The following is a 26,067-nucleotide window of genomic DNA, read 5'->3' as shown; positions in this document are numbered from 1 at the left end:
CATGTCAATAATAAAACAGAAAAAAAGTTTTTCAGATTCCCCCCCCCCACCCCACACACACACACACAAAATCAAACGCTCCCTGATGCATAGAAATACAAACAGACAGTAAACAACATCTGTTAATTTTGTATCAATTTACTTGTAAAAATCATCACAATAAGACAATTCCTGTGATGCAATTCTAAAACATAGAGAGCTATACTCCATAAAACAAATATAAATCAACATAAAAAATGAATATCACATTTCTTTTGTACTCTGCAAAAGAAGGTTAAAGTGTTAATGACTTAAAAATAATATTTTTAATTTTTGCAAGTACATAATAATGGTAGATGCTGAAAAAATGACAATTGCAATGAATGTACCATCAATATTCTTTTTTTGTTGAAAACTAGTTTAACCCAAAAAAATAACTTTGGCCGAATAAAATAATTATTTATAGACATCTTCTAAAATATGGTTTTTTTTTAGGTATAACCATAAACATTTAAAAATGATTTTCCTTAAGGGCTCATTTAGAAAAAAAAAAAAAAAACATTCTCAATAAATTTCAGTTTTAATACAGAAAAAAGCCTTATTTCTGTTTTATTAAAAACAAAAACATGAATAATAAGTTCTGTCCCAATTACCCAATGAAATTCAAATTATAAGGCAGTGCAAAAAATGATTATTGAGCAAAATCAAGGTGATCTTTAGAGCAAGTTTGACAGTTTATCTTTTGATGGTGATATACTCGGAAGTATTACTGGTAATGGGGTACTAATTTTCATGGATTTGGCCAACAAAAAGATTTGGTTTTCCCATGCATTTGTATGACAAAGCTGATAAATCCAGCAACTCACAAATCTATCAACTAAATTTTTTCCCTAAACCAAGAATTTGTTTCCAAGAATAAAATTATTTTCACAGTAATTATACATTGCTGATACTTGTAACTTCTAATTTATGACCAAAATTACATAAAAGAACACATAAAAAGCCAATAAACATTTACACCGATGTAGTATATCTGTTCTTTAGTGGAATGGCCTGTTCAAAGACTGTCTACATAGAAACCAGGCATATCCTATGATAAGTGCGGCAAAGAGTAAATTTTATCCCAACATTTTTTGTTCCACTGAAATGTTAATTCATGACTAAGAACATATGGTCTAAATTTCCTTCCAAATTAACTAAATTATGAACAGATCAGAGTCATTTCTTTTTACTTCAAAATTTCAAGTGCTTTCTGTGTAATTTATTTCATTCTTTAATACCATTTCAGCATATTACAAAACAAAAATTCATTTCCTAGAAATCATAACTATGCAATTTCTACTCATGAAATATTTTTGGAAATGAAATATGGCAAGTGCCACCCACTATCTGGGTCTTTCATGGATACCATTTTACATCTTTAATACAATTTTAAATAATGATATCCGATCAAAGTCACTAAATTCACATTAAAGGTTAAATTCAGATCTTGAATTCTCATGAGAGGAATCTCCAGTGTCTGTTATTCTTCATGACCATGCCTGTCTTCTCCCATGATGCTGGAAAAAAAATTTGAATAAATTTTATATGTGTCAATTACACGTAGGTTCCTTTTTCATTTATGTTTTTCTTCAATTTTGTTTCCATTATCTTATTGAAATACTGTGAAAGTAATATTGTTCATGGGGTACCAATTCCCTTGTTTTCATGAGTAGACCAAACCATGAAATTCCTAATGAAAAGGAGATTCTTTTTTATGTGTATTGCCCAAAACAACAAATTCAAGAATCCATGAATTTGCGTTCCTTCCCCAATCCACGAAAATTGGTATCCACAAATATAAGATCTTTCACAGTAACCAAGGTTCAAAATACAATTAAATGTATATAAAGGAGCTTTAAAAATGTTTGGTTTAGACAGTTTTATTTATATTCCAAGGTTTAGTTTAGACAGGTTTTCTGATTTTCCAGGCTTTGGTTTAGACAGGTTGTCTAATTCTCCAGAGTTTAGTTTAGACAGGTTATCTGACTTTCCAGGGTTTGGTTTAGACATATTTTACTGTATAACACTAAATAGTGTGACCTACTCTGGGAGTGAATCCTTTCAGTCTCATTCTTTCAGTTTCCTGTTGTAAGAATTCTTCATATTCATCATCAGCCTTTATTTCTTCTCTATAGTCTTCATCTTCCCGTCTCCGTGCTCTTTCTTCTTGTTCTCGTCTTGCTGTTAACTGATTTGAATAAAACATAAATTAAATACAACATCATTCTAGGTATATCACCACTTGAAAAGCAGTCCATATAGGACAGCAACCAAAACTGATTAATTTATTCCCCACCTGTATAAATAAATCCACATACCACCCTAACTTCTTTCAACAAATATTTTCTCTTCATTTCCATTTACTAACATGCAGTGAAAAATACCAATGTCCCACTAAACAGGAAGTTGATAACAGACAATATTGTTTTTAAAAAACATATCCCCCATCTACATGTATACAAAGCCACACACCAAATTTAAAATCAATCCATCCATTGGGAGTCGAGATAATTGCAATTAAATTGGGATGGAATTACAAAAGGACAGATGAACAAATATTTATTTCCCACTCTTTAAGCAAGAGTATAAATACACATAATTTTCTTCGAGGACAAGAGAAAACTGATCATAGTTATCATAGATATCCCCAAATTCAAATTTCTTTTTTAAGAGAAAAGGGTCTTAATTTCTATACAGTTTATGTAATATACACCATAATCATACATGACCTGTCTTTTTATGGTCCAAAACATTGTGACAAGATTGAAAAGAGAAAGTTGAATGATTCTTTGATCATAAAATGAAAGTAAAAAATGTGATAGACCTTCTATAGAAGTGTAAACCTTCTACGCGGTCCAGCAGGATATACATTGTGTACATATATTGTATAATAATTGAATTTGATGGTTTATTCATCAAGGCAAGATTGGTTATTTTCCATAAACTAACTTGGTACTGGGACGTCATTTATGTCAATCCGCCCGCAGTCCGAACTCAAATAATTTCAAACTAAATAAGGCTTTGATGAAGAGAAAAATCATGATTTTGTCTTTAATCAATTGGTAATTGAATTATAAGGATTGTATTTAAATTTGAACCAAGTTATGCTCGCATAACCACCTTGGGGTAGTTTACGCTTTTTCATAAACCACTATGTGGTTCGTGAAGCGTAAACTGCCCCAAATTTGGTTATTTGGCACAACCTGGTCAAAATTTAAAAACAATCTTTAGAAATTTCTCACTATCGCAAAAATTAAAACAGCATTATTGACTAAAGAGATTGTATCACAATAGTAAATGCATGCAATAATTTCTTAAATTACAGTCATAAATATCAGAACCAGGTCATTTAAGGAGGTAGACCTACGGTAAGGGACACAACTCTTACAAATCATAGGGAAGTTTGTATTCAACATTTTACAACATTCTAGTGTAAGCATCAAAGTAACTTGGACTAATTTCATTCCCTTTCAAATGAAAGCTTGATAGGCTTAGGTAAAAATAAAATATAATACAAACATATCACTGATTTCAAGAGTTACGCCCATTACGCGGTGTCTACCTCCTTAATTCCAAGTTTAAAATAATTTCTGTTTCAGCTATGGTAAAAACTCCAATCATTGCCATTACATACAAAAATATCATAACAAATCACCACATTTTTTTTTAATTCAGAGCTAATTTTTTATACTTCTTTTGCTTCTCAACTATTACAGACTTTTATCCAAGAAAAAAGAATATAAACAATATGTTATCAAAAATTTAAGAAAAAAAATAGGGCATCTAATGGGACATAAAATAATGATACCCACCACTTTGCAAAAATTGGGGGAAGGAGACAACTTAAAATGGCCATATTTTCTGTTTTAATGCTCCAATCAAACTGAAATTCAAACGAACTTTTTTTCAATATCTTCTCAAGTCATCATCTGGTAACCATCAGGGGATGGACCAATATCCAACTTTTTGAAAGGTGTCACATAATACCTTGCCCCTTTTTATGAAAGGGTATAATAAATTATCATAAAAAACACACCTGTTCTTTAAGGTTCAACTTTAGAGCCTCTTTCTGAGCTTCAGCTTCCTGTTGTTCTCTGTGTGTCATCTGTTGAGCTATTTCCATCTCTCGTATCAACTGTTCCCGTTGTTTTAATGACTCGGCTTGTTCTATTCTGTTTTGTTCCATTCTGTCCTCAATCTGTCTCTGCCTATCATCCATGACCTATTTTTGATAGTTAACAAGAGTCAGAATTCAGAACCTGGTATCAATTTCACAAAATGTTGCAAGTGTAAAGTTGTTTCGTAATCATGATGTCAAAAGAGAAACAGCATTGTGACATCATAACTTATTTTTACACTTAGGACTACAAATATATGTACATGTACAAACATACAAGAAAAATATCATAAAATTTATAAATTACTGTAGAGGTGGAAATGCCATAAGCTAAGATGTTATGCAAATTTTGTCTACTGAAATTATTCACCAAGTTACCAAAAAAAAGCTTTGCATCCTAATATAATAAAAATTAGAAACATTCCTTATAATTTAATTTTAAATAAATGTCAGTCTAAATATTAATAACTGATTCATAATCAAAACATTATCTAGTTTGGGATTACATTGTATTTGAATTGCGGAGTGCAGACCAATCGACATTAAAGACGTCATAGTACCAAATAAAATAACCTGGTTTGCAAATGGAGAAACAACCAATCAGAAAGCTTGTTTCAAATCAAATTAAATTATTAGTATCTAACATTTCATCTTGTATTGTTTATAAGCCTGAATTTACAAAATATGTAACTATTAAAACACAGTCTCAATATCAACATCCCTTTCTTACATTTCACTTCTTGAAAAAAATAATAATACGACATATATTTGTTTCATGTATTTAAGAATGTAATATTTCTTTCCTTATTTTTACATGAATTTTCATGGAATTTTAGATTATGAACTAACAAAAGAACATGAAGAAATCCCATTAAAACCTTTTCCTAGAAATTCTTAAAGTGGACCTACTTCATGCATCAATCTTGCTCTAGCTGCCCTTTCTCTTTCCCATTCAGCTTCTCTCTTATGCCACATTCTTGCTGCTTCTTCTCTACAAGCAAAATTTAAGCATTATAGAATACCAAAGAGTCAAATACTGTGAGGTGCATTAACAAGAAGTTGGACAGACTAACAGAGTATAATTAATTTTTTTTTTTTTTTTGGTGGGGGGTAAAATAATGAATCAACAGTAATCCAGATGGTGAATGTAATAAGCACTTCAATCAAAATTAAAATGTGTTTACTGTTTATATTTGGTCCTTTTCGTGAAGTGCTAATTTTGGCATATTTCAGCAGTCTGTCTAAAAACACCAAAATAAATACAGCAAAGTACTATGTCTGAGCTTCAGTACTCTGTGCACCACCTAACATCTGCTAAAATTAGGAATGCCAAAATTTTTGTTTATCTATTTGCCTCAAAATTCCCACATTTTACACCCACCAAAGTACCTTCCCCACCCTCCCCCTCCACTTCCCCATAGGGTATCTAAGTTTAAAAGTATTTGATTAAAGGGTTCTTTACTTATTATCTATAAACTTAATGCGCAAGAGAGAGCTGGACAGACATATCTATGGACCAATGACTATATGACCATTACTCATCAACACATGATCAAGTAGAGATTACAACCTAAATATACATTTATTAACTAGAAATATACATACTGGTATAACATATCTAATTCTGCCTCTCTGGCTTTTTCTAACTTGATCTGATCTTCTATAACCTAAACACAGTAAAGTGAAACAATGAATTACAGAGCTGCCAACCCAAAGTCATAAAGTAAGGCTGGAGATTAGTGAGGAGCAGACATTTTTGTTTTATAAAGTAAGGCTGGGGATTAGTGAGGAGCAGACATTTTTGTTTTATAAAGCCTCTACATGAGCTTGATCAAAAACCACGAGGTTCATTTTGTATTGTAAAATTACATACGGGCAAATGCCAAAAAGACAGAAGCCAATTTTACAAATTATAAAATCGACAAGGGTCATGATGAAGAAAAAAATCCAGATTTTTATTTTGTTTCGCTAAAAAATCAGAAATCGTAAGATTTTCTAGCTAATTCATACAGCATATTTCAATGGCAAAAGTCAGAAACTTTCGCTAAAAAAGTAAGGGTTGGCAGCTCTGGAATTAGGAAGAAAAACTCACCATATCAAGTATCTCAAACTTAATTTCGTAAAAAGTGAAATAAATAGTTTTAAAAGTCACTTGGGAAAGAAAAACCATATATATAACATTGTTTCAATTTTTTTTTTTGCTGAACTAGGCATTGTGATGTTTCATAACCTAATGAAGTTCTATAAACAAATTACAAAGTTCTAACAAACAGACATGATCTTCTAAAGATTAAGATAAAGTTATGGCAGCATGACTTACATATAACAAAATAAGAATCATATAGAACACACAAAAATTATTGATTTTTATACATATAACATATTGTAAACATAGAAATTTTCATGGGGAGATATTATTGCCATCTGCTGGATCAAAATTGTGCAAGCTGGTAATTTTGCCATTGGTCGTCTGCAATTATATACTTAATTAAACAATGAATTTTTCATCAAGACAATATATTCACCGTAAATTCTTGAATTTAGCAAATTACAAGCACATAAAAATTTCCATGTATACAGTACCTGTTTCATCCATGCAGCATCAGCTCTTGCTGTTTCTTTTCTCTCGGTCTGTAGTCTGTCTTCTTCCATCTCCTGTTCTGCCAAAGCTTCTAATATCTTTCTATCTTGCTCCTGTTTTGTATAAATAATAATATATAAGAACAGACAGGACATAAAAAAGAAAAAAAAACACACTTGATTAACTGGAAAACAACTAATTATTTCACAATATCATCACTTAAAATTCTTTCAAGGCTAGGGAGAATATCAGTGACATATCATAAATGTAGTTACTTATAAATCAAGTCTATTACAGTGAAAGTACTATTGTTCGTGGGGTACCAACTTTCATGGTTTTCATGGGTAGGCAAAATCACGAAATTTGGTTCCCATCGAAATGGAGAATACCATTGATGTGTATACTAAAAACATCAAAGCCACAAATTTAAAAATCCACAAACTTATGTTTCTCCACTTATCCACGAAAATTGGTATCCACGAATTAAAGTACTTTCACATTATATTGATATTCTTCAACATTGTACAACCAAACAAAAAGTTCCAACAGATAGATGTTAATTTAACCAATGACCGTCCCATGAGAGGCATGATCACATTATACAACAGTTACATAATGATTATATTGACATAAAATTTAAATACACAGAGAAAGTTATAGCTTACTGTAACCAACCATGATACAACTCATCATAATGAAGCAAACATATCTGAAATAAAACCAGTTTCCAGGTGTTTTACCTGACATAAAAGTCATGGGATTAGCTTGTGAAATTTCAAGATGTGGCAGATGTTGGAATGTAACAGAGTATGTAAACTTACCAGTTCTTCTTGAATTCTCCTGGATTTAGCCATCATCTGTGTTTTGTGCTGTCTTAAAAGCATTTTGCTACAAAAAGACAAACAATAATAGTACAACATAAATCAAAATAGCTTATGACTTCTTCATTAAGGGTAAAAATATGTTTGTCCGTTGCCATAAGGTCAAGGGCTATTTTCATAATTTGTACAAATATAGTATGTTCTAGTCTTCAGGAAAGTTCGAACATATTTTAATGGGCATTTAATCTTGCAAGTACAAATATTTGCAAACCCCCCCCCCCCCAAAAAAAAAAAAATAACAGACACTAAATTTCGGAATTTTTACAGAACGAATATTCAGACATTTAAAAATGTTTCACTGACTAACTCAAAATTTGCCTGTCATTGCCTTTGGTTTGGCACTTTTCCAGAAGACTACTGTTCTGACTTCTCAATGTTGTCTTTGTCATTTGGCATGTGAAAATGAAGTAAACCACCAAAGTAGTGGTCTTTGATTTGACTTTGTAAGTGTAAGTGTTTGTAAGAATCAGGCAAAATGGGAAAAATCAGAAACCTGCATGTCAAAACCCCACAGATTTGACAATAAAATATCACTCAAGGATGCTTTCTCTATTTGAAAAGGCCATTATTTGATCTCTGTATCACTGAATATGCTCAGAAATTTTTCAATAGAATCTTAGAAAAATGAGGTTTTTGACAGCATTATCTGCCTTTGAAATGTTCAATTTTAGTGCATGTCAATGAAATTGTAATTCAATGGTCCAGTATGATATGGAAAATCTTGTTTGTTTTCCTTGATTCTGATGGTGAAAATAGTCAAATTACACTATCAAAATGGTGGTGTTTTTCATTCCATGTTTCACCAACTGCCTGATTCTTCCAAATACTGACACTTAAGTACCAACAAAGCATTTCTCCAATTTCAAGCAAATTCTACCATTTTTCAACCTCTTCTATGAATACTTATTATCTCCCATGTGAGTATTTCATTCTCTGAAAAAACCTGAGACTGGTTTGAGCGTCAACTTGTTTTTCTTCATGGTTTTAAGCCCAAAGGTTGGGAGAATTTGAACAACAAATTTGTGAGTAATGGCTCACTAGTGATACCCACACTTTAAATCTTGATATAAGGAAAACAAAAAAAGTCCTCAGTAAACAGGAAGTTGTCAAATCTTTCAAAAAATGGATCAAACCATATGGCATACTTGCAGGAAAAATGTGTTAAAATTTCAGACGGCTGTGGTGAGTAGTTACTTACAAAAGTGTTACAGAAAAAATGGTTACAGACGAAACAGGTAAAAGATTATAACCCACTCCAAAGGGAGTTGAGGTATAATTCTGTTGTTTAAAGAGAAAGAGCTCCAACATTTTAACTCACTGATTATCAGTGTTTTCAAAATCTCAATACAAATATAGTTAAATAACAGTATCTTTAGCATGAGCTTGAACACCTGCTTAAAATACTGGCATTTAACAATAGAAAATGGAAAAAAAACCTGGTAATCCACTCATTAGAATATACAGCACTATATATCTGAGATTTAACCAAACTTCTCTGTTTTCTATCTGAGATCTTACCCAACTTGTCTTTGTTTTCTATCTGAGATCTTACCCAACTTCTCTCTGTTTTCTATCCGAGATCTTACCCAACTTCTCTCTGCTTTCTATCTGAGATCTTACCCAACTTCTCTTTGCTTTCTATCTGAAATCTTACCCAACTTCTCTTTGTTTTCTATCATCCTCCCTTTGTTTCCTCTCTGCCTCTAAATTCTCCAACTCCCACTGTTCCTTCAGTAATCTGTCCTGTTCAACCTTTAATGTTCTTGCCTACAAAAGCACACAATTCAATAATAAAACATACAGGTACAGAAGAATGCCTTAGATGTCGTTTTTAGGAATTGATCATTTAAAATTATTGCATTCATTATTGCAATTTTGCTATTTAGACCAAAATGTAATGTTAGTTTTTACAAAAGTCCAAGAAAAAATTAATTTTAAATTTAGGTCTAAAGGTCACTATTAACAGGAAAATTTCACAATTATTTCTTTGGCATATGTTGAAGAACTAATAATTAAGTTCATTTCATAAATCCTGTCATACCAGGTACTTCAAACAGGTACAATGTATTACCATTTTTCATTCAAAAACTGTTACTTGTTTCACATATATGCAAATAATTCCAGTTGTTACCTCATGCTCTCTTTCTTTTAGCTCCATCATTTGTTGATGAAGAATATTCTTTATCTGTTTTTCTTCCCTTAATTTTTCTTCTTCTTTCTGTCTTTCTAACTCTATTGCTTGCAATCTTTCTTCTTCCATTTGTCTTTCAAATTCTTCCTTTTGCCTTTTTTCTTCTTCAAGTTTCTACAATTTATCAAAAGAAATTCAGTAAAATTATTATATAGATAGCAGTGTTTTATCGAATGTTCCAAGTGTAATAAATTTCAATAATTCACACTGTAAAATAAATTCAACAGTTTCACTCTCATGCTTTCTCCCGCCAAAACGTCACAAATTCGAAATCAATTCACCAATCACAGAATTTAAAATTCATATTGAAAATATAGATAAATTATGAAGAAAATCTATAAAATAAATAGGATAATCAATGGGTTATCATGAATAACTAAAATGTGATCACTTGTGCCAAGAACGCTTGGGGATTTAACTCATTCACGGAACAAGTTCCGCACACTCGTTAAATCTACACGTTCTTCAGCACTCGTGATAATATTATGGTTATTCACTCTTTCCAATTAATTATCCTATTAATCATTTCAAAAGAGAAAGTCGAAATAAAACCATTAAAATCTTATTATGGTAAAAACTATTTACAGAGTAATCAAGGGAACCAAGATTCTAGCGAAAATCAAAAGAATGTAATCCAGGGACAAAGACAAGACATGGAAAACAGACAAACACAACAAAGAACACAAAATAACCAAAATAATACAAACAAAGCAACAAAAGTAAATGGGCAACTCAGACTCCACTAAAAACTATGATTTGTCTCTTTATAATACTGATTAAATATTATGTGTTTCTATCCAAATTGTTAACTTTTCTTTAAAGAGTTTTTTTTGCTCATGTCGATAAAAGGAGGCCATAGAATAGTGTTTGATAAAAGGAGACCATGGAATAATGTTTGATAAAAGGAGAACATAGAATAATGTTTGATGAAAGGAGACCATAGAATTATGTTTGATGAAAGGAGACCATAGAATTATGTTTGATGAAAGGAGACCATAGAATAATGTTTGACGAAAGGAGACCATAGAATAATTGTTGATAAAAGGAGACCATAGAATTATGTTTGATGAAAGGAGACCATAGAATAATGTTTGATAAAAGGAGACCATAGAATAATGTTTGACGAAAGGAGACCATAGAATAATTGTTGATAAAAGGAGACCATAGAATAGTCTAGACAAAGTCTCATTGAGTTGATGCTGTTGATATATTCTTCAATGGTTCATAGTTTTGAATAACCATTTCTTGTACATTTTAAAATTATGAATGAATAAAATTCTCACATTTAGGTCTAATCTTACCTGCTCCTTTTCTTCTACTTGTCCACTCCATTTCTCTATAACATGGTCTTTCATTTGTTCTGATTCAATCTGGAACGAAAAGTAAATATGTTCCAGAGCCCATATTGTTTGTTCCAAGTAAGATCAATGGAATTCAAGTCATATAAAAAGGTAATAAGCCCACATTTATCTAGCAGCATGAACAATATGCAGTTATGGTGTTGCTAATTAACATTTGTATGTCTCAGGTTGTAGCATTAAGTAGCAGTCTTTGTAAGAATCATGAAAATTTTGTAATACGTGATACATCCCAAAAAAAGGCTACACATTTTTATTTTTGTTATTAAGTTGCTATACAGGTCTAAAAATATGTAGCCTTCCCAACCATGAATCACATTTTGCAAGATTCTTAACCGGCGTGCTTCTTAAATTATAAAACACAAAAATTAATGTTCCCAAATGTTCACATCACCTAAATAACTGTGATAAATGTGCAGGAACTAGTTACTTTTTCTGTCAATGAAGGCAATAATAAAGACTGTACTTATTGTTCGTTAATGTTGATTTTCGTGGATTTAGTAAACTATGAAATATGGCTCTCAACATGATAGAGTTGTCAACTCCTCAAAATTCCAGAATCTACGATAAATTGTCCCAACAGATAAAAGTACTTTCACAGTAAATGCCCTATGGCAGCTACAGTAAACATATTAATTTTTGCGTGTATCAATTTTCGCAGTTTCCAAAAAATGTTGAGAGTTAAAATAGTGTTAAAATCCATTTCGTGGTTTTTTGTCTATCAAGAAAATAGCAAAAATTAGAACAAAACGAAAATTAGTACTTTTACAGTATTCAATGCATTTCAGGGTGAGAATGTTTGATTACTTGAACCCTTCTTTTTCCCCGTCCAACAAGCTGAGCAGTAGCATGTAGATGCAACAACAACCAAGAAAGTGTATCAACCAACTCAAACAAATTATTCTGACATAATGAGAAATTCAAAGTAATATGATTTTAAGCTTTTTTTATAAGGGACAGAGCTATTTGACTCAAATTTCATTTAATTTTTTTGATAATGCACCCTTATGATGTTATATCGCTGATGTCTTGACCAAGGGGAATACACAAGATTTCCTTTAACCCATGATGTGCATCTGCATTAAAAGTTCAAACAATCCTGACTGCATAGGTCACTTCAGAACAGAGAGATTTTGACCCATTCATGTTTTGACAGAGGATATATATATGAAGGACATTGTTGATACTCTGTCCCTAATGTTTAAACCTACCTTCCTGAGATCAGGGTTATTGAGTCTCCAATGTTCATATAGCTTTTCTTCAGCAACCTAAAAAAAAATTTTTAATATCCCAATTTATTAAACATTCTACATTTTCCACTTTGTCACAAAACTATTTCTGCAGTTTGAAATAATGTTTGAAATTCTTTTTTACAGATTGACAACTGAGTGCTATATTTGCTTTTGTCCAAAAAAAGATTTATTAATAAAAAATACAACTGATGAAACCAGTATGACTAGTGTCACAAGTGAGAGATTTGTGTAGGCATTCCTTTTTCCTGACTCAACAAATCAAAGTTCACTTTCCAAATTATATTTCAAGTTAAACAATGCAATGATGAAGTCAGGATGAAAATATGACCAAAATGTCAGCTATTTCTTTTTAAGATGGATGGCTTCATTTTGGCAATGGATCTCTTTTGCAATTATTTAATAATTTAAGATTTCATTTCAGTTAATTTGGTCAACTTTTAAAGCTTTTCAAGTAGGAATTCAAGACTTCAAATAAATCAAAGAAAGAATGTGTAAAAAATTGTGAAAGTGATATTTCAAAGTTGTTTATGATCTTTAGTTTAAGGTGTGAGACCTCTGAAAAAAAAGAACATTGCACAAATGGAAGGTATTACCTGTTTTCGTTTTTCTTCTCTGGCACTTCTCAGTCCATCAGCTCTTTCCTTCATGTCTTCTAGTCTCATATAATTACCTTTTGACAAACCCTTTAGTTCAGCCTTAAATATACAAAATATTCTGTAGGTGCAGTGCAACTGTACCTAACAGAAAATTCAAATTTGTACATAACTGTAAGTAAAAAAAAAGGAAAAGTTGACAGTTATCACAATGTATCAGCAGAATACTGTGAAATTGTTTTTGTATAGTAGAAAATTATGACCTTATTAAACCTTTCAAACTCCAAAATAAACTTGCATAATTCTTTTAAAAAACATTGACGATTAACTACATCCACATTCTAAACTTAAAGAAACTAGAAATTTCAAAACTACAAAAGCATTACAAAGTTCCTATTTTAAATCAGATATTCCAAAATGAAAAATAGAACAGCTTCACATGTTTTCATTCTCAGATTTGAATAACAAGTTCATTTTGTCTTCTTAAAATCATAAGTGGACATTTTACTAATGGTTGAAAGAATTAAAAGAAAAAATAATACTAACTTAAAGCAGTGAAAAAGAAATCAAAAACTGAGAAAAAAAAAGAAAAAATATGTTAAGGGTAGCATAGATAGTGATTTAAAATGGGTCAAAGACAGATATTGCCAGGTTGCAGTAAAATACACCAAGCCAGCAAACAGGAAGAGGTGTGACAGACCTGAAATATGGGATCCAATACTAAAGTTGCATACAAAATATCTAGTGGCTGTGATTTACATTCGCTAACAACAAGTCTATAAGCCATTTTGCATGGGTGCAACCAAGCCAAATGACAGAAACAAAAACATTAATAGGACTTACAGTAACAGTGGTTATTTTCATTACCTCCCAAGAAGTTCTTTCTTCTTTTAACATTTGTCCTAGCTTCAGTCTTCTTCTTTTTAAATTATGTGACTTTTCCTCTTTGTCATTCATAGCTTTGTACTTGTCTAAACTGGAATAGAATATGAACAAATTACAACTTTAGGAAATATTGATATCATCTTTCAACAAATTCTACACATTCTCTGATAGAATTAAAGAGAGTGAATCAAATCATTTACTTAGGCCAAGAAAAGAAAAAAAAATATGTCTATTTAATTGATTGATTGATTATTAGGGTTTAACGCCCGAGCAGCAATATTCAATGGGCAGAGTGCCTAGCCCTTGGCTAGGTTTCTGAGCACTATTTAGTCACCTTTTACAACAAGCTTACCGCTGCTGCAGGCCTATTCTTTTGACATTCGGACCTGCAATGGGCTGTCTGTTTAAGGTAATATGGGATAAAAGAATAGGGAGGACAGGTAAATAGGCAGGTGAAATAATTTCTACTGTAATATCATTTAATATAGACAATTATGATAGGATGGACTTAATGACTAAAAGTCAATAGTGGCTGTGCTCAACTAAAACATGATAGTCTAGAAGCATTTCATAAAAAAATTACTGATAAAATGTGCTAGGGATGGCAGAAAAAAAAGATGGTAGATAGGGTAACATTTAAAAAGACATTTTTCCTTGGCCCTATATCAAAATTTTGTGCACAACAACTGTTCATCCCATATAATAAAGTTTAGTTCTTTTAAAAATTTTTGTCACTTGTTATATTTTCTTAATTCATCAAAATGTATTCTAACAAACAACAATGAAAGCTAATCAGTAAAGAAAGGTACCATACCTTGATCTCATACTTTTCTCTGATCCCCAGCTAGTCTGTTTTCTTGCTTCAATGTCAGATTTCTGAAAATAATTTACTGCTGTGCCCCATCTTTCTCTTAAATGATCATCATGATCTCTATGTCTGACTATTGCTTGCTCATAGATATTTTTCCTAGTTGTCCAAAAACGAGGTGTAGATGGTAATGCCATTTTCTGAGGGAAAAAAGTAACTATTAAATTGACATATTGTTTTTCTTCACAGATTTGAATTACTTGTTTACAGTTAATTTTTTTGTGCTACTATCAAGTGATTCATAAAAGTCATTTTAATTGGACAATTTTCCATAGAATTATGACAAACAACACATAGTATTAAACCTGCCTAAGTAATTTATGAAGTAAGTTTTCTGGTGGTAGACTCCTGAAGAGAACTAACTTGCAGAGAAGTCAAAAAGTGGTAAAATAAAAATTAAGGATCTAATACACATTGTTGTGTGATATAGCTGTATTTTCTTATTTTGTATCTGTGTACATTATACTATTGTATCACTGTATATGATTTATTAATGTAATTTTGGTGTAATGTATGAGTGAGTGATACATCATTTACATCTTAATAAACTTGATACTGCTTAACTTTGTAAAAAATATAAATATAAGGGAGATAACTATTTTTACTATATTTGTCCAGCAGTAATCATTAATGTATCTAATATAAATGACCTAAATTATTTTGATTATAAATATTGGTACTTCAGGTTTCTATACATGTTGTAATATTGATGAACAGAACCTTTACACAAACGTGAGGTATGTTATGTCCAAAGTAGTATATGTCAATTGTTTTGCTTAACATGTTGTCTGCTTTACTTGTTATTGCAGAAACATATGCCTTTGCCTGTATTCAAATGTTGCTATTTTTTTCAGTTTATTAAACATTGACTTAAGCAATTAAATGTTATCATGTTAAATTTTGTGTAAAACAAGTGTGTTCATGTTTTCAACTTTAATCGCTTGCTAAAGGATTAAATATATCAGATACTTGCAGTGTCATGCTCGTAAAATATAATATTGTAAACGTTTCACTATTTTTGCGCTAACTAGTAATTTTTAAATAAGATAGGAATTGACATTACCGTGAATTCTTCAAAAATTTCAAAAACAATGTATCGAATGTCAACAGGAAATAGCAAACTAAATCAACAGTGCGCATGCTTGAAAGTATACATCGAAGCAGTTTAGGGAACGACAATGAAAAATTCCGGTTTATGTATTTTTTTTAAACAGAAAAAATAAGAAGATTGTTTGTTGGGGTTTAACGTCCGAGCAGCAATATTTCAGCTATATTCAGACGATAAGAAGAAATATTATCAGAAATAAAGTTCAATCAATAGAAAATATAATCTAATTAATGTCGTAGAATAAGTATCAACAGATTCAGGCGACCAAATTCATCTGATTATCACACGTAAACAATCGTGCCATGAATAAGGAACAACCGGTGTCGTACCGGCCCTTCTGGTGTAGGCTCGTTTCTAACATAATATTTATCAGAAAGAGTACCTTTTTATGACAGCTAACCAAAATTCTAAAAATGTATATGACTGATAAGTGATCGATGATAGTAATTTTGATCGATAAAGTATATACGGAAATGTATGCTTATCGGGGAGCAAGTCTCTAATGTTAAGATAGTTGTTATGATCGTTTTCCTTTAGATACCGGTAAAAAGTTCTTAACCATAACATTATTCATCCACATTTTTCCGACCATGAACCATTTACTTGTCTTATATTTTAATCTATATGTATATTCATGATGAAATCGAAAAACCATAAAAGTGCATGGTTTCTCAGACGCAGTTGTGATCTGATGATCGATTGAAGTTAACAGGTTCCGGGTTTCTCTACAAATCACGGTAAGATCCTATGATTATAAATTTTATCAAACTTTATAAATGATTCTCATAATACCTAATGAGACAAAATACTCTAAATTAACAGAGGCGGATCCATGATTTTATGAAGCGGAGGCGTAATTACAAGAATCAGTATTTAAGTAGCACTCCAGCTAAGAATCATGCAAAATGTGATTCATGAGTTAAAAGCCGACATATTTTTATTTTTAATATTATGTTCGAATTGCCAAATAAACAGAAATAAATATTCAATTTTTCATATAACCTGTGTTCTTAGGAGATAAAAATTATATAGAATGCACTGTAGATTTCAAAATCAAGGGAGATAACCCTGTAAATGACACTCAAATACGATAGAATCTATTGGATTTTCAATGTTGATTATCACCTAAGAGCAGGCAAATTTGATTGAATAATTACACATTTCATAATATAGACCCATAAAACAACTTAATTACAAAAATAAAAATATGTAGCCTTTTTTGGGGTGCACATGTATCACATTTTTCAGATTTTGCATGATTCTTAGCTGGAGTGTTACTTAAAAGGAAACAATATTATGACATGTTAAATGAATGAATATGATAAATTGCTCATTTGCTTTTGTTACTTTGCATGTATGATTTTAGTTACTTCATGTTCTTTGTCGTGTATGTCTGTTTTCTATGTCGGGTCTTTGTCCCTGGATTACATTCTTTTGATTACCGCTATAACCTTGGTTCCCTTGTTTACTCTTTGCCATATTCAATACAATATTTAGCAGATTACGATAGGGTTTTTTTTCATTGAAACGGGGAGGGCGTACGCCCATTACGCCCTCACCTGGACCCGCCCCTGTTAAAGAAAAACTTAACTAATTACTTAAACAGGATTTTCCAGCCATTCATTTTATTATACACAACATTAATAATTGTATGTTAATATTGCTTTTGTTTCTACATTAATATTACTGTATTCCACTGTCACTCCCGCCATACATACATAGTATCAAATATAAAAGTTTATTTCTATAGTATGCATTTGTATTGTATTATGCCATGACCATTGAAAATGTGCTTGAGCAAATGAAATGAAATAACAATAAAATATTTTAATCATGTAAATGTTCATGTTTATAGAGTAATTTCAAGTAGCAATGTTTAAAGCGGATCATTTTAAACGAATTATTACTGACTTAAACGGTACTAAAACAATTTTCAACTTATTTTTTACAGTTTTTAACACTTATTATGTGTCTGTTGTTTTTGTTTGTTTTTGGCTTTCATGGAGACGGAGGTTGTCGTAACCCCCCAGAAACCCTATGGCTACTACGTGTTCAACCTCATATATACTATATGTTTCAGCAGTGGTGTATTTCAGAAATAAATCACGGAAACTCCATTTTATCATTGTTTTACTACGGGGCTGGCTATTTATGTCGCCTTGTTAAGTAACAACATAAATGGCCAGTCAGGTTGGTACAACAAGGATGTATCATGAACTCCTTCTTAAAAGACTTAGCTTTTGCTGATGACATCTGCCTTCTGTCTAGTAATGTTAACAACATGCAGAGTCCACAACAAAATTAAATGAGGTAGCACAAAGTATAGGCCTGAACATCAACGAAAAGATTGATTGATTGGGGTTTAACGCCCGAGCAGCAATATTTCAGCTATATTCAGGCGAACAACGAAAAGAAGACCAATCAAAGTAATGACTGTAAACAGTTATACAGATCAACCAGTCACACTAGAAAATAAAATCATAGAAGAGGTTGATGACTGCAAATATCTAGACAGCATGATAAGTAACACCAATGGGACGGCGAAAGACATCAGAGCCAGAATAAGCAAGGCAAGAAATACATTATGCCAACTGCAATGATGAACGGTGACCAATTAGATACTGTAGACTGGCACTCACTGCATACATTAAGATATGGCAAAACATGTTTAAAAACCCATACTTTCATTACGAAGAGCAAATAATCGAGTATTGCTCTCAAAGTTCAATTTTCGATTCGCTCTGCTCGGCGTTTCGCACCTACTTTAACTGCAGATCAAGGAACTTTATCTGAACATTGTCTCTGCAGTGCACTTCATTTATCTTTGACAATTACAGTACGAGCGTCGTCGGTCTGCCTCACTGCATAATGTTTTTGTTTGTTTTTAAATATGATACATTTTTTTTCGGTCTAAAAATAACATCGATCACGTGGTGCACACTAAATAACCTGCGAACAGTCACAGTTAGAGTCAAATTACAAATTTTTGTCTTTATGAGATGATGAACATTTTTTTATGAAATTAAATCATAGTCAAATACAGCTAATTCAATATCATAAAACTATTTATTAAAAAAAGATCCAAAAAAATTATAACAATGAAATTTGTTTCCGAAATCTTCAGGAAAGTTAAAAGTAATATCAAATCAACATTTAAATTCAAACAAAGCTCTATCAAAATTCTGCGCTTTTAGCTGATAATACAAAAATGAGGTAAATGCTACAGTATGCTATCCTATGCAAAAAGATGATGAAAAACGTACACTTCTATAAAGTTATGGTTAAAGAAATAAACCTAATGGAGAAATAAGCGGATCCAAAATTTTCTTCAGGGGGACAATGGCAATTCAAGAAAGGCGCAAACTTTGGGGTATTATAAGTGGAAAATCGCGAAATCGTGTAAAAAATCTCTTTTTTATATTTCTGTGGTAAAATTTGTGGTAGAAAATCAAGATTTCACGCATGCCATGCCATGAATATGTTGTACATGTACATATATATTCTAATTTTAGCAGGGTCGTGGCGGACGTGCCCCCCCCCCCTTTACATAAAATTTGCAATCATAGGTTGTCAGAGGTAGATTCAGGCGGTTTCAGGTTGAAACTTTAACTTTTCGCTTATTTTACCACAAAAGATATCTTCATTGCAACCACTCTAGAGGAATATTTCAAAAAATTAACGGCAAATTTGTTTTCGCCTCGCTCCGTTCGGCGAAATTTAACTGTGCGCCCCCTATTCTAAAATCCTGGATCCGCCCCTGTTTAGGGAGCAGCTCCGGTCCCCCGACCTCCTTCTGAATTCGAACCTGCCCCTGATAAAACATATTGTACATAATTAGTGAGTATTCTTAGTTTGTGAAAAGGTTACGGAAAAAGTATTAAAACAAATAGAAAAAAAAGTTATAAAAGTCTATATATTATGGAATGTCTGATGTATGAACAACATATAAATGAATAATATATATTTGCGAAAACGCAAATGACAAAGTTATATTCAACATAATAAGAAAAATCTCTGCATACATATTTGAAACTAGCTGCTTAGCAAAGATCATACCTCTCAAATGTCAGAAAAAATGCATATAACAGATTAAAGAATAAAGTCATCTCTTGTTTCTACAAAACAAACAGTAACTACTTGTTGAAAAGGTTAAATACGGATGTCTTACGACACCAAATTCTAAATACCAAGAGGAGAGTAAGGTAAAAAAAAATCATACTGTTATATCCCACTAAATCATTGTCTTTATTCTGGAGAAAACATGTGTGTTAAGACTTGTCTCTCTTCCGGCGTGACACCTGGATGCCACATGTCCAGAATAAGGACTGCTCGAAACATTTCCTTATCGTTGTACGGGTACTCAACGCCATGCAGGAAGGAATCGTCAAATAAAATTGTCTTTCCTTTAACCCAGGTTTTTCTAACTCCGTCTACCGTAATTGTACAGGTTGGAGATATCTCTAAACCTGAAACGATACAGAATATAGAAATATAAACACCACACACACACACACACACAGACACACAAACGATACAGACATACAATAACAACTGTTGAGCAGTTATGAACAATAAAATCAGTAAAGCAACGGTTCATTCGTTCAAGTGATAGTTTACTTGTCAGACAGTGAGATCAAGGGAGCTGTGTAGTAATAACACATATGACGGCACTCCAGCAGTGCTAGAGGTTGTCTGGCAAGGTATTTTCTGACTTGGTGCCATCCTTTTTGAGGAACGGAGGAATTCCAACCTCTTACGTTGTAGGGGTAATATGACAGTGCTCTTAGTCTCTATATATACTGACACTATTCTAGGTGTTTATCTGCAGGAGGCACGAAGGGACGGCGCTTCAGAGAGAAAATATAGCTATTAATGAATTTCTCCTCATGTCTGGTGCTGAAAACAGTTAGACGATAGAATAATAAGGAAGACTTCAGGACAATGCTAACAACAATTGTGTTTTCTACAGGAGACACCAAGGGACTTTGCCTAAGAAAGTACAATTAAGTCGGAGTTGCATTCCTCCCAATCTAATTAAAATTACATCTTAAAATTGCTCCCCCTTTTTTCTATGTCACATGCGGCACTCTAAACTAACTCTTCTATAGGCAGACGCTGGTAAGCAGTGCATGGGCTCAGCCTCTCAAGGAATCTGAACAAGGAATTTAAACATGTAATTTAAATTAGATTGCATTCCTCCTCGTGTCCGGTGCAGAACAGCAGCATATGACTCAATAATTTCAACAGGTGATAGATACCAGTGTCTGTATTGAAAAACAGTGTACAAACTAATTAATAATACATACAAATGATTGTTGACTGAACTATCCTTTGGAATTTCCGAGTATATGGTCCCATACTCAATAACAGTAATGAACGCATTTTTTTCAGATATTTTTATCTTGGAGTTTTGGTGTTGAATTATTTTTTAATCAGTTTACATACTTTTGCAGAAACATTAACTGCTGGTAAAATGATTTCAGTGAGTTCTTAGGCAGCTACATCCACGGTTTGTAGAGTTGTTACATAAACTTGCTTCCTATTTGGATAGATTTTAGTATATATTTTGCGCATTGCGATCAGCCATCTTCTATGCCTCTTTCTATCTTGAATTACAGAAACTTTTAGAATGTCACGAAGGCAGAGGCCTGTCTACGGCTATATGCCCTGTCTTTTTTATGTTTCAAGCAATACCCCTATTGATGAGATGTATCCCGTCTTCAACAGGGGAATCTTGGAAGAAATTTTGATACATATTATTTTGTTCAGCAAATATGTTGTCTACTCCAGTGACTTTTTGTTTGAGTAGCACATTTGAGTGAAAAAAAGGAGAAGAGGGCAGACGGACTGACTGACTGACAGACAGATTGGTGTACGTCCGGACATGTAAAAATATTATACTCCATGACTTCGTATGTATAAAAAATTAAAGGACAGAAAATGTTTTCCCAGCCCCTCTCCCCGGCCATAAAAATCAAATTGTTTCTCCTTAATCCTAGTCCTCTGTCTTAAGGTAGTAGACCTAGGGTAAGGGACACAACTCTTACAAGTCATTGAACGTTTATATTCACCATTTCACATCAGTCTCATGGATGTGTCAAAGCAACTTTGACTGATTTAATTCTGTTTCAAAGGAAAGCTTGAAAGGCTTGAAATTGAAATTGAATATGATGCAAACATATCACTGATTTCAAGAGTTATGTCCCTTACCCTAGGTCTACCTCCTTAAAATGCTTTTGTAAAGCTCGGAGAAATCAGCACAGAAGAGCGAGGAGAATAGATATTAGCGTATACAAAATATACATAATATGCTACAGGACATAATGCAAAAAGGCGACCTATAGACAGACAGTACCAGTGATTCGGTGATTCTGGTGGTCCCAAAAGATGAAAAGATGTGATATAAATAGCTTGCCTAATGACAAGAAAAATCACAGAAAATGTTTAGCAACCATCACAGTGAATGATTAGTAACAATGTGTGGAGAAGTCGTCACGAGAAGGTTTCAATTGTGGAAGAAAACTATACGTGGGAACGCAAAAAAAGATATATCAATTACCAAGAAATATACTGGACAAGGGAGTAAATTTAAGGATTAAGGTTTTGTTTATTTGTTGGGGTTTAACGCTCGAGCAGCAATATTTCAGCTATATTCAGGCGATGAACATGAAATGGATGATAAAATGAACATGAAATGATGATGAAATGAAAAATGGGACAGGACACAAGGACAAAGGGGTCGATAAATTTTGATTGCCACTGGAAATAGGGAGAGTTGGGTAGGGTCGGGCAATTTAGCCTCCTGTGGCGGAGCGCAAAGGTTCCTACTCCTATCGAATACCACAGCAGGGTTTTTTAACGTGCGAGGAACGCGGCATCTTCCTCAACACGGTGCATCACTATGGTTTGCGGTCAGGTTTTCCGTATTATAGCATGACAACCCCAGCATGTGACACGCCAGGGATACCCCATTCCACCACCTGGGGCACACAACCCAGTTGCTCTGTGGGCAAAGCGCCCTAGCCCCCGGTTAGTGTTTTGAGCACTATTTAATCGCCTTTTACGACAAGCTTAGCGCTGCTGCAGGCCTATTCTTTCGACACCCGGACCTGCAAGTGAAAGCGAGTGATGACGACGAGTGACAGACGGAAACTTATACAAGAAGAGATATTTTTGTAATTTTTGATGAATTCCTGGACATGATTAAAACACTGGCATTTCCTTCATCTGGTTAGGAGTACAATAGATATTAGGCACGTTTCGGGTAGCCGGTTAATTTATTCATAAGTACATGTACGTCTTTGGTCTGCGTATTAAGTCCATAAGGAAGTGACATACATCGTCAATTAACGCCCCACATCGACAAGATGGATCGGAAACGATATTACACCTGAATTTAAAAGGGATGCTAAACGCCTTAATTGACAAAGAGTAATATTTAGCTTTCTTAGTCCAAAAGACCCCGTGTAGGTACGGGTGTTAAAAGAACAGGCCTGCAGCAGCGACTAAATAGTGCTCAGAAACCTAGCCGGGGGCCAGGCGGTCTGCCCACAGAGCAACTGGGATGTGTACCCCAGGTGGTGGAATGGGGTACCCCTGGCGTATTACATGCTGGGGTTGTCGGGCTATAATACGGAAAACCTGACCGCAAACCATAGTGGTGCACCGTGTTGGGAAAGATGTCACATTCCTCGCACGTTAAAGATCCCTGCTGTGGTATTCGATAGGAGTAGGAACCTTTGCGCTCCGCCACAGGAGGCTAAATTTCCCGCTTACCCACCCCTCCCTTTTTCTAGTGGCAATCAAAATTTGTCGACCCTATTATCTTTGTGTCCCATCCCTTTTTTCATTTCATCATCATTTCATGTTCATTTTATCATCCATTTCATGTTCATCGTCTGAATATAGCTGAAATATTGCTGCTCGGACGTTAAACCCGAACTATCAATTAATCAATCAATCTTAGTCCAATCGAAAAACATGACGGAATGTTTTTTTCTCCTATCAAACCAGTTGTAAATTTTGCCTAGGTGTCAAAATTACGTAGATTTTGTTAAGTTTATTCCATTGACGAATTTTTGAAGGTATAAATAACTCGGATGTCAGAGAAAGTTTGCAGAAGGGAACACTTATATCTTGCCCATTACGTATACTGAACAAGTTGACGTGCTTTGGATATTTGGCGGGACAATATTACATAAATAATCTGGTGCACTGTTATGCACCATGTTATGGAACATTTGTAATTTTCGTTGTTTCCTTTTTCTGCAAGTGATTGCAAGTGATTGCCACCCCAATTCCCTTTATAGTGATTCGGTTCATGTGAATGTGGGTAAACCAGTCACTATTCTTGCTACATCAAGTCGCAATTATTCTAATTGATTAGCGTAATCCGATCCACAATTATCCAAAAGTACAGTATCGTAGAGGACAGAAGTGCTCGATGGAAGCCATATGTGCTGTATGGAACACAGTCTTCAAAGAATTTTTTCGACATTTTATACGAAACCATATACTTAAAAATCATACTAACCTAGATGGCATCGAAGCCTTATATTGGTTGGACCATAATGATCGGATATAGTAGTCCCTGGATATACTATTGAAAATGACACATTCCCAAACACAGTGTTCGTCATCACGGAGGCAAGTTTAGAAACAAGTTTGAATGTCTTGGGAGCAAGTTTGACGTTTTTGTTTACAACTTTTCCTTGGTTGATTAGGTGAAAAACCTCCCAGTCGCCTTGAGGTGTGTTGTTTACTAACCAATGGTTTGCCTGCGTTTCGATTATATTGTCCATTTCGTCATTTATCATTTCAGCGTTTTGTTCTATCTTTGCAATGTCATGTTCCAACGAAGAAGCCAAATCAACTGGCCATGGTTCCGACTTCAGTCCTTGTAACAAAAACACATTTGGGCGCTGCTTACCTTCTAAGACATTGTCAGACATGTCAACTGATGATTGGATTCTGTATAGTTTGTCAAAATCACTTTTGGGCAAGTCGTTTATATGTTTTCTGTACAACACAAATGACCTCTCCTTGATTTCCGCGTATTTTGTGCAACGGACACAGTTTTTGTCGGCGCAAACACTTGTGTCAATTATTTTTTTACTTCTTTTGTTCATCAAAAAGACGATTATGCAAATAACTACGCCTAAGATTGCTGTTGAAGCAAAATATTCCATGACTACGTATCGCTTTTATACTTTCCTTTTTAAATCGAAAGTAAACGTGTTCGGTTACTAACGTCACTTTACGGAATTTACCGAAGTATATAGCAACTAATTCAAACAATATGGCGGACTTGAAAGTAGTCCCCCCGGTGCTTTTAATCATACGCTATTGAAATATTTAAAAAAAAAAACAGTTAAAAGTAACTTTTTTCTAAATAGAAATACTACATATGACAAATTACACTCACTTGTAACGCTAAAATTACATGTCAATTCACCTTTCAATTATATATGGCAATTGTTATGGGACTATTTTGTTATTAGGAGGTATGGAACATAAACTAGCAAGAACTTGAGGATCAAACTTTCAAAACTGTGATGCTGATTTAGAAAATTTGGACAATCATGGATGATCCCCGGTTTGAATGGGTAGCACAACAAGTTAACTTAGCATTAGATATCCCAGAAAAAGAAGTTTTCGACGACTTTTTAGAGAGAGACGATGGAATATATGAGCGTCAAATCGGCAAATTTTTGAATGACACTCCAGAAGAAAACGAATCCTCTGTAATTTTTTACAAGATTGTTAGAGAGGAAGAAGAAGATGTGGTCGTCGAATGTGGTAAATATTTTGTAAAGTCTACACAATTCATTTACTGCATCTTAACCACATATCTCTATTTTTTGCCATATTTCAAATGCGTCCATAATTTTTGTACACTTTAGACTTATATAGTTCTTGTAACCACTATCATACCATTTTATTTTATAATGATTGGATGAAGTTAGTGAGAATTAAACCCAGAACCCATATAGATGTTAGCCTGCATTGTTTTGCTGTAATTAAAGAGAGTTACCCTTGCATCTATTGCAGTACTTTTTCTTGCGCTCGTCATTTTTGCCAATGACGAAAGACTTTTCAGAATGACGAAAATAATTGAGTCTCATTTCGTCACCTGAAATCTTTGAAAGTACAAAAAAAAACATTAAGAGCTGTAAGCCCAATATTGGTTCAAGTGGCGAAAGTGACAATTT

The 26,067-nt window shown here is 33.2% G+C and overlaps 3 protein-coding genes across 4 annotated transcripts in view; 1 reads left to right on the top strand and 2 right to left on the bottom strand.

The window, feature by feature from the left end:
- Positions 1 to 122: 122 nt before the first annotated feature.
- LOC148606622 (trichoplein keratin filament-binding protein-like) lies at positions 123 to 15,901 on the bottom strand. Its single transcript, XM_088543737.1, has 15 exons — positions 15,812 to 15,901; positions 14,695 to 14,888; positions 13,863 to 13,971; positions 12,996 to 13,097; positions 12,361 to 12,417; positions 11,093 to 11,161; positions 9,732 to 9,905; positions 9,255 to 9,367; positions 7,541 to 7,607; positions 6,722 to 6,832; positions 5,744 to 5,805; positions 5,048 to 5,129; positions 4,058 to 4,243; positions 2,066 to 2,209; positions 123 to 1,538 (listed from the first exon to the last, which is right to left on the bottom strand). The coding sequence occupies exons 2-15, from the start codon at positions 14,883 to 14,885 to the stop codon at positions 1,509 to 1,511; spliced, it is 1,497 nt and encodes a 498-aa protein (XP_088399863.1). The 5' UTR covers positions 14,886 to 14,888; positions 15,812 to 15,901; the 3' UTR covers positions 123 to 1,508.
- Positions 15,902 to 18,903: 3,002 nt separating this feature from the next.
- On the bottom strand, positions 18,904 to 25,080 carry LOC148606621 (aspartate beta-hydroxylase domain-containing protein 2-like). Its single transcript, XM_088543738.1, has 2 exons — positions 24,390 to 25,080; positions 18,904 to 20,322 (listed from the first exon to the last, which is right to left on the bottom strand). The coding sequence occupies exons 1-2, from the start codon at positions 25,042 to 25,044 to the stop codon at positions 20,102 to 20,104; spliced, it is 876 nt and encodes a 291-aa protein (XP_088399864.1). The 5' UTR covers positions 25,045 to 25,080; the 3' UTR covers positions 18,904 to 20,101.
- A 258-nt stretch (positions 25,081 to 25,338) lies between these two features.
- Positions 25,339 to 26,067, top strand: part of LOC148606620 (dynein axonemal heavy chain 10-like) — a 67,645-nt gene continuing 66,916 nt past the window's right edge. For both annotated transcript variants that reach the window (XM_088543735.1, XM_088543734.1), the window contains exon 1: positions 25,339 to 25,654. In XM_088543735.1, coding sequence (XP_088399861.1) covers positions 25,438 to 25,654 — 217 coding nt within the window. In that variant the 5' untranslated portion in view covers positions 25,339 to 25,437. The remainder of the gene's footprint in view (positions 25,655 to 26,067) is intronic.

Source organism: Perna viridis, chromosome 9 (genome assembly GCF_037379345.1).
Source record: "Perna viridis isolate PV_CMFRI_1.1 ecotype Kerala chromosome 9, ASM3737934v1, whole genome shotgun sequence".
Taxonomy (NCBI): domain Eukaryota; kingdom Metazoa; phylum Mollusca; class Bivalvia; order Mytilida; family Mytilidae; genus Perna; species Perna viridis.
The sequence above is the reverse complement of the archived record's forward strand: the minus strand, read 5'-3'. Positions and strand labels throughout refer to the sequence as shown.

Bases quoted from the DNA above. Each gene is read 5' to 3' on its own strand.
- LOC148606622 (XM_088543737.1), bottom strand. From the start codon at position 14,885: ATGGCATTACCATCTACACCTCGTTTTTGGACAACTAGGAAAAATATC. The intron at 9,906-11,092 runs GTAAGATTAGAC...GATAAATTGTAG, and splicing joins AAGTAGAAGAAAAGGAGCAG to AAACTTGAAGAAGAAAAAAG. The intron at 5,806-6,721 runs GTACTGTATACA...TACTGTGTTTAG, and splicing joins ATGCTGCATGGATGAAACAG to GTTATAGAAGATCAGATCAA.
- LOC148606621 (XM_088543738.1), bottom strand. From the start codon at position 25,044: ATGGAATATTTTGCTTCAACAGCAATCTTAGGCGTAGTTATTTGCATA. The intron at 20,323-24,389 runs GTTAGTATGATT...GTATCGTTTCAG, and splicing joins AAGGCTTCGATGCCATCTAG to GTTTAGAGATATCTCCAACC.